An 11,170-nucleotide genomic window follows, 5' to 3' on the forward strand; every position below is an offset into this window, starting at 1 on the left:
ACACAAACACATGAGTAAAGAAAGAGCACATAGATAAAATATTCTACATTCATTTCTCCTACTACATGACAGATACAATTGGATGCTTTTAATTATTTATTTGTAAACTGGAGTTTCTTTCATTTTTAAGTTCCTCTGAGCCACCATATGAGCCAGCTATCCCACTCCCGAGAATATATCCAAACAAAATGAAAGTGGCGTAGGAGATCGCTACCCACACTGCCAGGGTTATAGTAGCTCATTCACAATAGCAAAGATATGGAAGTAACCTACATAGCAATCAGCTGATGACTGCATAAAAGAAAATGTGGTATACATACATGATGGACTGTTACTTAGCCATAAAAAGAGTGAAATTCTGATATTGAAAATGGATGTAACTGAAGATAACAAAATAAACCACGAAAAAAAGATCACGTTTTCACTGATTGTACTTTATCCAGGTGTAACCGGAATTCAGGGAACCACAAAGCAGATGGCTGATCTCTACTGATGTCTTCCCTTCTCTGTGCTGCTCTCTCATATCAGTAAAAACCAAAACTTAAAATGTGAAAAAAAATCATAATTTTAAATTACACTTTTCAATCTCCTACAATTCATCGAAGCAGCAGTTTAAACATGCTAATCACACAGCTTTGAGTTGAAACTTTCCCATCATTTATACATTAAAAATAAGATTTCTTTACTTAAAATAGAAAATTTTCCTATTGGCTTATCATAAATTAAATTCATAACTGGGAAAAGTTCCATGAAAAGGAGAAAAAATGTGTTTTTAAGCAGTCTCACTAAAAAAATGAACTAAAACAACAAAACTGTAAAAATTCCAGCAAATTTTCAGAATGAAACATGAAATACATGTGTAAGAAAATTCCAACTTTTCAGTCATACTGATTATCAGCCAATATGATAAAACTTAAAAATATACTGCTTTATAAAATTAATTGCCCAGATGCTGATTGTTAATTCCAACACTTTTAAATATATCTCAAGCATTTACTCAATTCATGTCACTTTGAATGTATTTTTTTATTATGTTGAGAACTACTTTTCTATAGTTTGGCTGCGAAAAGATTGTAGATCTATATATAGGTCTTAGAGTAATGTCTCTAGATGGAAAGTGTTCTGTCAATCTAGTGTTTTCCAAAAAGCAAAGCATACAAGATTTTTTAAACCTATATTTTCTTCTTTTATCCTTCTCCTTCCTTCCTTCTTTCCTCACATTTTCACTTATACATCACTTCTTTTATCCATCCATTCATTCTAAATTGAAGATCAAGATTATATTGTGTAGAAGACTGACAATAAATAGACGGCTGAGAAAACTTCAGTTTTCATGTGGGCTCTCCAATTTCTGTTCTTTTCTTTTTACCTTTTCCTAAGTCATGACAGGGTAAGTTGCCTATTATAAAAATAATACTATTTGTAATAGTAAAAACAAATGAAAAATAACTATAATATAGCAATGCTTTCCTAATATTCAGACATTTATTCAGCTTGTTTTCTTGAGTATTCATACTAACGTTGGAATTGCATGATTATATAGAAGGTATCCAGATTTAACCATTTTCAAAAGGTTGTTTTGCTTTACCATGAGCCAGCTGGTAACTTGAGTATTCCAATATTTCTACCACCAGTGGTTCCATTTTTGTTGCTCTGTTGTGACTGTGGAGGTACCTCAGGTGGTGGAGCTGGCTTTGAGCCTGTTCCTGAATGTTCAGATGGAGCAATTCATGCATGGGCAGTGGAAGGACCCCAGCCTCAACCCACTGTAAGTGTACCCCTGGAAGCACTGACCTTTGGGACACAACTAAACTCAGTCTGCACACATGAACCAGGGGATGGGAAAACACCCACTATCCAAGACATTCTTTGAGCCAAGTTAGTAATGGGAAATTCAAGGAGAAATCAACAGTATCTCACAGTTCTATGGAAATACCAGCATTTACTCAAGGATATTTCTTAAGCAAATGGTCAGTAATTTGAGCATAAAGTAAATGTATGACTATTATATATATATACATATACATAATATGATTATATATGACTATATATAATGTTGACTATATGAATATATATATATATATATATATATATATATATATATATATATATAATACATGTTGCTTATTTTTTAGGACTTGGGCACTATCTCTGTACCACAAATACCACCTGATAATGCAAATATAATAGAATGCATTGACAATTCAGGTAAGGAAAAATATATTAACAGCTCAAATGACTAAGAGGGAATTCTGTTCCTTCCCTTTGCATACCTGCTTACTCATGATCTTTTTGCTTTTCAGAGTCTGTAACATTTCTTTTTGTTAATTATTAATTTTTAAATTTAATGAGAAAGCCCATAATTGTTTCCTTATATGCTGTATTCTTTCTAAATTTTCCTCAATCATCAGAGAGTATTTAGAAGATGACTTAATATCTCTATAAATGTAAGTACTGAACTGTAATCAGGAGTCCAATTTGGATCAAGATTTTTTTATCCCATAGAGTAAACATAATTTGTCATCTGCCAAATGCACATAGACAATTAAAATTAATGCATGACCTGATTAAAATAGATTCATGCTCATTTACTGAGGCTTGACCCTTTATGATTGGTTCAATCATTAAAACAGTTCTTTTTAAAATTTTTATTATTATTTTCTATGATATGGTTTGTATGTATAGGAATCTCCCCATTCAACACCCCTTCCTTCCTCCTCAGTTTCTTTCCATATTATCACAATAGTATAGTCTTTCAACAACAGTCACCGGGACAAAATTCTGCTATTTAAGTGTATCATGGCTTTGTAGATATAGGCAATATCAAAAACTTTATTTATAATGAAAAAAACTACACTCTTCAGTTTCTTTGTTCACAAATGCATATTTAAATGAAAAAATGTATATTACAAGTTGCTAATTTTCAGTTCAGGGAACGTAATAAAAATTCAATTTAATTTGATCAATTTTAGGGGTTTATACAAATGACATCGGTGGCAGGGAAATGCATGATCTGGGAGGAGGAGAAAGAACAACAGGATGGGAACTCATGGATGGAGTTAGATCATCAGGAGCAGCTGACGTAAGTCAAGAATATCCTGGAACATTAAGAAGTCCCATGAGGGAATGCAGAGAAGGAGGTCTGAATATGAACTTTATGGAAAGTTACTTTTGTCAGGTAAGACCCTAGGCTACACACCTTGGCATCCTCATACTCGAAGCTCTCATTGATTTCCCAACAGGAAAATTAAACCTGACGGGCGGCAGGTCCTCATCCTCTTATCTGCAGGTCCAGCATTTCATATTATTCCCTAGCAATATTTGTAAAGCCATAATCTCAACACTGTATTTCTACACTTAAAATAGGAAATAGTTTTCTGCTCTTATTTTATCTGTGCCATCAAGTCTAAACTCTTTAACATGACAAGTAAGATTATTCACAAATCAACCCCCTCTCCTATGCCTCCTTACCATCGAGCCACTGGCAAATACCTCTGCTTTTTTCAAAGCCAATCCTTCCTCCACACTTTTGGAATGCTTTGTTGTCCTCATGTAACATAAAACTCTTACCCATCTTTCAAAATTCATTTTAAATATCAGTGTCACCCTGAAGTTTCTACAGCTAACCTTTCACCCAAACGAGACTACTATTTTCTCATCTACAGTTCTGTAGGATTTTATTCATACATTTCATGTAACTATCGTGGCTAAAATCTGGTTATTTTTATATATACACCACAATGTCTGATATTTCATCCATCTCTACATTATGTTGCCAGTACCAACCTCAGCTTCAGATACGTATGTAAGAGTAGGCTTAAAATCTGGTATACTTCTAGAATTTTCTAAGAACCAACTGAAAGCAATAGAAATAGTGTGACCACTGAGAAAGTAACAGAAAAAGAATTAGGTTTCCCAGGCAGAGACACAAGTGCCCATGGTTTCACCTGCTGCAATACCCAACCTTCAGAAAGTTCCTCTCTCTGATACTGATTTGACTTCAATTTCTATCCTTCTATATTCTGGCTTAAAATATCTTCATCAACCGCTCTAATGACTTGGAAAGCAATTAATATTCTAACTAAAATATTAGTAAAACCCTTCTAAGTAGCAATAACTGTTAATGAAGTTTGTGGAAACACTTTTGGAATACTTTCTCTTTCCTTGCAAGTGAATAATATTCTCATGGAAGCTAAAATTCTGCCTCAGGAGGTTTGTACTTACAGTTTCCTCTTCCCAGAACACGATCCACTTTACTCCTCTAACATTTTTTTTTTCAATTTCTAGTCAAACATGTGCTTATCAAAGATACTATCCTTCAACTCCCTATTTAAAAGAACACTCCAATACTTTCTATTCTCTGGCCCTGACAACACCCTTGATAAATACGCACATTGCCTTTCTCAAATGACTGAAATGTAAGTCCTATTAGGTATTGTCCACTACTCCATAGTCAAGTTCCTAATGGAATATTTGGCAAATGGTGAGGGGTCACTGAACATCTTTAAATAAAGCGGCACAATTTCTTGGTTTGCTATAAACAATCTGACACTTTATCTGACAAGTTGCAATCCACTACTGTGAATTGCAAAGATGAAATAAAATTCCAAGTGTGTGAACTTTGAATTGAACAAGATGCTATTTCTACAAATTATCTCTGGTCTTCAATTTTAAATTCAATGCTTGCACAGACTCAAATTTTCTCGTGCTAAAAAAAATCACATTGAAATACGTTTATCATAAGCCATAATCATATTTTGAAGAAAACCAAGTGCAGTTTTGATTGAGTCCATCAATTATGAACTTTTTTAAATCAAAAAAGTACACTCTTCCACGTACGTAAAGTTCACAATTTTTCTGTACTTCCTTCTAACTTGGTTATAAGAGAACTCATGTAATGTGTGTGTGTGTGTGTGAGAGAGAGAGAGAGAAAGAGAGAGAGAGAGAGAAACTTTGTGTTCAAGAAGCATAATTATAAACAAGTCCATATAACAAAATTTCTATTAAAATTATAGTTTAAAATCATTTTTAACAAAACTCAAACCATTATCAAATAATCTCAAGCCAAAGTTTAAGCAATTATAAAATTATTTTCAAAGCCTCTGTGGTAAATACTACAATTTTGTTTTAGATTTTTCTCGTTGGTAACACGCTATGAAGAAATAATAATGGCACAGACTCTTCTGGTATTGTTGAATATGTAGTCATAATTTCACTTCTTTTTCTTCCACACATTCAGAAAGCATATGCTTACGCAGATGAAGATGAGGGGCGGCCATCCAATGATTGTTTGCTCATCTATGACATTGAAGGTGTAGGTTCCCCCGCTGGCTCCGTGGGTTGCTGTAGCTTTATTGGAGAAGACTTGGATGACAGCTTCTTGGATACACTGGGGCCTAAATTTAAGAAGTTGGCAGACATCAGCCTGGGGAAAGAAACGGAATCCTACCCGGACCCTGATCCTTCTTGGCCACCGCAGAGCACTGAACCTATGTTCCCGCAGCAGGGGACAGAGCCCGTGGTCAATGGCCATCCACCAATCTCTCCGCATTTCGGCACCACCACAGTCATCTCTGAGAGTACCTATCCCTCAGGACCTGGTGTACAGCATCCGATGCCCATTTCTGATCCTTTAGGCTACGGGAATGTTACTGTAACCGAGTCTTACACTACCTCTGGCACTCTGAAACCCTCTGTGCACCTTCACGATAACCGACATGCATCAAACGTGGTGGTAACCGAGAGAGTAGTCGGCCCAATCTCTGGAGCTGATTTGCATGGAATGTTAGAGATGCCTGACTTGAGAGAGGGATCAAATGTTATAGTGACAGAAAGGGTTATAGCACCAGGGTCAAGCCTCCCCACTTCTCTGACTATCTCTAATCCTAGAGAATCTTCAAATGTGGTAGTGACAGAAAGAGTCATCCAACCTACTTCTGGCATGATGGGGAGCCTAAGTATGCATCCTGAGTTAGCAAATGCTCACAATGTTATTGTGACAGAGAGAGTTGTTTCCGGGGCAGGTCTAAGTGGAATTAGTGGAACAACTGGAATGAGTGGAGGTGGTAGTGTAGGCAGCAGTGGCTTTGTTGCCTCCACAATGGCAGCTGGTGGTGGGACCATGGGTGGAACTGGGATAAATGGTGGTGGTATAGGGATGAGCAGTCTTGGTGGAGGTGGGGGCCTGAGCAGCAGCATGGGGGGATCAGCCACCATTAGTCATATGAGGAGTTCTTCTGACCATCACTTTAGCCAGACCCTTGGATCTGCCTCCCCTAGCACAACTCGAAGTCGAATCACCAAGTACAGTACAGTACAATACACCAAGTAGTCAGGAATGCAGCATATTTTTTTATAATATTTGTGATTTAGAAATTTTCATCATCAGAAAACCAACAATTTTGGTGCACAATTAGGTGCTAAGATAATTGGGGAGTAAGTTGAGAAATCACAATAGAAAGATAAATGGACATGTTGCCATGAGGGAAACACTCTCCTTAGCATTTGAAACCCTCCTTCTTCTATGAGTCCTAAGGAAATCATGACAGTGAACTGAAACTTGCAGCCAGGCCTTCTTTGTCTCTGGGACCTACAGTGTCTGCTTTCATATGGCCTGTAGTAGATCTCCGCATGTGGAGTAAATAAAACGTGGTCTTCTGAAAGCACTGGCTGTGACTATTGGCATGCTGTTCGCTCTTCCAGGATTTGCCACATAGCCTAGCAACACTCAAAGAGAACTGAAAATGCAATACATGCCCATGCTTGTGGGACAAATCTGAAATACGCAACAGTCAGTCTCACAAAGGTAATATTCGTGAAAATTCAACCACAGATTCAGGCCAGGAATAACCATTTAAACAAACAAACAAAAATTGATGACATAGTCAAGCCATAAGCCACCAAGTACTTTTACCTTAATAATTGTGTAAGACAATATGAGTTTTTTACATTGGAAAACGTTTCCCAGCAGTGAAATTCCAGCACAGTGGCAACAGGGTGAGATTTGTTTCTGGTAAACCCACAGTGTCTGAGCCTGAATCTTAACATGAAGCTCCCTTCCTGTGTGTTAGTGTGTATTTAACAGTAGATGGGTTCTTGAGGAATACTTCTTACTGGTGAGGTTGTGGGATATCATACCCATCTTTCCCTTGACCAACGGGTCTGACTTTAAAAGGAAGAACTTGCATATTTATTTCCTAGACAGAAACAAGTGGTCGCTGACATGGTTATCAACATGAGTGGTAAGCTGCTTCCCATGTCAGCATGTGGGAACTCCATGGCATTTTTCAAATGTTGTTTTTAGTACACCTTGCCCATTCACATACAGTGTTCTATCACATCACTCCTCCATTAAAGTGATTTGCTTAAGCTGAGTTGTGAAAAAGAAAAAGCTTGCAATGTGGTTAAACTTCGGGGGATTTTTTTAAAGGATCTAAAAAAATGCTTTTAGGAAATGCAAACCATTTAATGAGGAAAAGAAAAGAATTGTTTGATAAAATAATACCATACTTAGAGTTTTAATAAAATTTAGAACTTGTTGTAACAACCCTCTGCTAAAAGAGATCAACAGAAAACCTGTCAGAGTTGATAATATTGTGTTGACAAGAATGCAATAGTACATACTAGACAAATCCACATTTTTACTCTAAACCACCCCACCCCACTAGTATAAATCTTAAATTTCTGATTTGATTCATCAAAAGTATTCCCTGATTTCCATAAGTCCTGAATTATAACCTCCAAAATTTATCTAGCTTCAAAATTTAATAGAGTTCTATTGGTGATATATTATTTCTGTATTTCCTATATAGTATTGCCTGATTTAAAATCTCTACAAAGGAATCAAAGCATTCTAAGAGATATGCAAGTTTGCTATTGGAGGAGTTCTCTTTTCTTTTTTAAGTTCAGTGTGAACATAAACTTACTAAAGTGATAGGACAAAACAAAATTAGGAAAAAAATTTTGCCCTGAAGCCATGAATTATATGCACTTAGAAAGTTTTTCCTGAATACTCCAACTTCCTAGAGTATTACAAGATCAAAGAATATTCAATGTCCAATAATTGTCAAAAACAGCTAAGAATGAATTATTTTTATTCAGAGCTATTTTGCTCTATATAATAGCAGATAAGGTTTATATTTTGAAAGTTGCAATATATATCTTATTTTGACTCTGTAGAATTCGTAAAATTTTGACAGTCTGTATTATGTTAAATTGCAGAGGTGTGAATAAAGTCATTCAAAGGGAGTCTTTCTTTTATCTCTTGCTGTTATTTAGGGGGCTACTAATGTAGGAATGGCAATTTTTCCAGAAATAAAGTTTTAAAGTATTTGCTCAACTATACTTGAGTATACCTGGATCCTGGAGTTTCAAAGCCATAGAAATAATTACTAAATGATTAATATAAATATAATGGTATCCATCTATTGCAAGCTTATTTCTTGTTTGATATGACATATCATCACAAATCTTTTTTTTAAAAAATAACTGATGCCTTGTAGAGATACTTCTTAGGCTATTTAATAAAAGACAGAGTGGCCAACACTAGAGCTGTTGTTTCTAAGATCCAACAGTGACACAAAAATCCTGAGAAGAAGAGAGGAAAAATAGGCAGTATTGGTCATCTATTCTTCCAGAAAGATAATTTCAAATATTTTTTTTCTTTTTTAGGATTTCACCCTGATGTTATGTTTAATTTAAAATCTTACAATAACCTTTTTAAAAACAGCAAACATTTGTTTAAAGGCATGATATTTTTCAATGAAAAGCCTTTGAATCAAATTTCATTCTTGTCTTTAAATGCTTTACTCTAACTCATGTATACCATTGCAATGAATGGAAATCAGTTTATAAGAGAATAAACATAATTCAGATCCATGTTGCTAGCTCAATTCATAGCAACTTTCTATCATAAGAGAGAGAAAGAAGAGAGAGTAACTGAATATTATACATACATGACTTGAAGATCAAGCCTAGTATCTTAACAACTATTTTCTAAAGTGCTATTCCTAGGGATAAAAATTAATGTATCATACTTTACCATTTATATCAACCAATATCATCTCAAGCAAATTTTGACATTGAATTCTATCTGCTACACAGTATTTACCTTCATGCATATTGTTTGATATTCTTGTTTTGCACTAGAAAAATTGATACAAAGAAGAGTATTTGAGGTTATTTATATGCCTTCATCTATATATCTGTTCTACATTTCTATTTAGAGATATTTACATCATAATTTCCATTCAATATAATATTTTGACAGTTTTTCAAATCATGTATCCTTAAAGATTACATTTTATATTGAGTGAATTTTTAAGTAGCTACACAATTTATTTTTAGTTTTATACCAAAATGTGTTTCTCCTCCAAGATATAATATACATGGCACCATCTGACTTTATTAGGAGATGAAAAGTGTTATAAAACACTACAAAAAAAGCTTATGTCCACATTGGAAAGACATTTAAAACAAACTTTCAAAAATACTTGCCACATACCTCTATGCCTATTTAATCAATTCCACTGTATGGTGCTATCTCTGGTATCTTTAGGATTTATTTCACGTTACACTAGAACACACTGACCCATCATGGGTCTAGTGGCCATGCAATTAAATCTGTCTTCCAGTTCCAGACTATTTATATAATTTGTACAAACACTGAAAAAAAAGAATCTATTATCCAACAAATAATCTTTTTAAAAAGAAATAATTTATTGTTCATTTGTCTGCATTGTATTCCATTTTATTATTTAGAATTATTACATGCTTGATGCTCAAACTGTGCTAAGTCAACCTTAGTTTTTTCTGCTGTCTGTCTTATAAGCATTCTTAAAGTCAAATAATCACTTTTGGTGATGTTCAAAAAACACTTTCCTTCAAACTTCAGTATAAAAGCATTTGGGTTCAATAGGTACTGGTTCTTTATTTGGTATTCTGTTGGTTATTCCAAGTCACTTCGCAATTGTCAAGGAGTTGTGTTTATAGCAATAAAATTATTGATATGAATCTATTATCTTTTCTGAATCATAAAAATAAAATTGAAAGAAGGTTTAAGACTGTAAGGAATAACTAGAAGTCACCAGATCTAGTTATTATTTTCATCCCATAGTAGAGGAAATAATGTTTATTTTCCAAGAATGAAAATACATTTCTTTTTTTTTTAAAGTTGTATTTATTTGAAGGACAGAGAGACAGACACGGATCTTCCCACTGTTGATTTTCTCTCCCAAATGCCTATGACATCCAGATTTGACTCAGGCCTGAATTAGACAGGGATCAACCAACCCTACCACCATGTGTGTTAGCAAGAGGTTAGAAACAGAGCTGATATTTGAAGCTACGCGTGCATGCCAAATATGAATGTGCCATCATGGCCACTGCACCAAATACCTACCTGTAAAACATTTGTTTTATTTCCTAGTTTCCCTCTTTCATGCTTACTACAGAGTCTGCTCTCAAGTGTATGCCTTAATGATGCCAAGGAACAGCAATGGCCAGGTGCTTAGAATAGCACATGTATGCAGGGGCTAAAAAGCCTGCATATCAAATTGTTAAAATATACCATTAGAATTGCTATACTTTTACCTTTCCCTCTTTCTAGAGTATTTTGTCTGTCCCCAGAATTGTACTTCTAAAATCATTTTTTTTATTTGTTTTACTACCATATCCCTATCTTGATGATATTCATCTGGCTTTCTGAGCCCAGAACATTTCAGGCAGAGAGGTGTGCAAGAAAGGATAGGAGACTTGTGTATCCAGAAAGAATAAAAGAAGGAAAGCTGTAGGAGATGAGCTCATGGAGGCAAGTAAATGCTATTGTTTTTTTTCTCTTCAGAATACATTGCCAAGTAACCCTGAAGCTTAAGTGAGAAGAACATTTAAAACTTTCCATTCATAACCAATAAGTAAGTTTTGGACTGCTGTCCAAATTGCTATGGCAGGTACAAGACATCCTTTGCAGAAAGAATGTGAACACAGATATCTATCTCCATGGGAAGAGTAATTACTCTTGGGAAATTAATAGAGATTCTGTTTTGTACATCATCTTCTACAGACTTTGCTATTGATAATTCATGACCAAGAAAACCAATCTACTTCCAATTTAAGGGCAAATATAAATGTGACACTGGAAAACAGGAAATCCAAGCCATGTGAGGTAATTAAT

The 11,170-nt window shown here is 34.9% G+C and overlaps 1 protein-coding gene across 1 annotated transcript in view; it reads left to right on the top strand.

Annotated features, from left to right (window-relative positions):
• DSG1 (desmoglein 1) overlaps positions 1–6,417 on the top strand; it is a 92,020-nt gene extending 85,603 nt beyond the window's left edge. The window contains exons 12-15 of the mRNA XM_058676773.1: positions 1,635–1,768; positions 2,136–2,208; positions 2,973–3,178; positions 5,240–6,417. Coding sequence (XP_058532756.1) covers positions 1,635–1,768; positions 2,136–2,208; positions 2,973–3,178; positions 5,240–6,331 — 1,505 coding nt within the window. The 3' untranslated portion in view covers positions 6,332–6,417. The remainder of the gene's footprint in view (positions 1–1,634; positions 1,769–2,135; positions 2,209–2,972; positions 3,179–5,239) is intronic.
• Positions 6,418–11,170: the final 4,753 nt, after the last annotated feature.

This window comes from Ochotona princeps, chromosome 18, assembly GCF_030435755.1.
Source record: "Ochotona princeps isolate mOchPri1 chromosome 18, mOchPri1.hap1, whole genome shotgun sequence".
NCBI lineage: Eukaryota > Metazoa > Chordata > Mammalia > Lagomorpha > Ochotonidae > Ochotona > Ochotona princeps.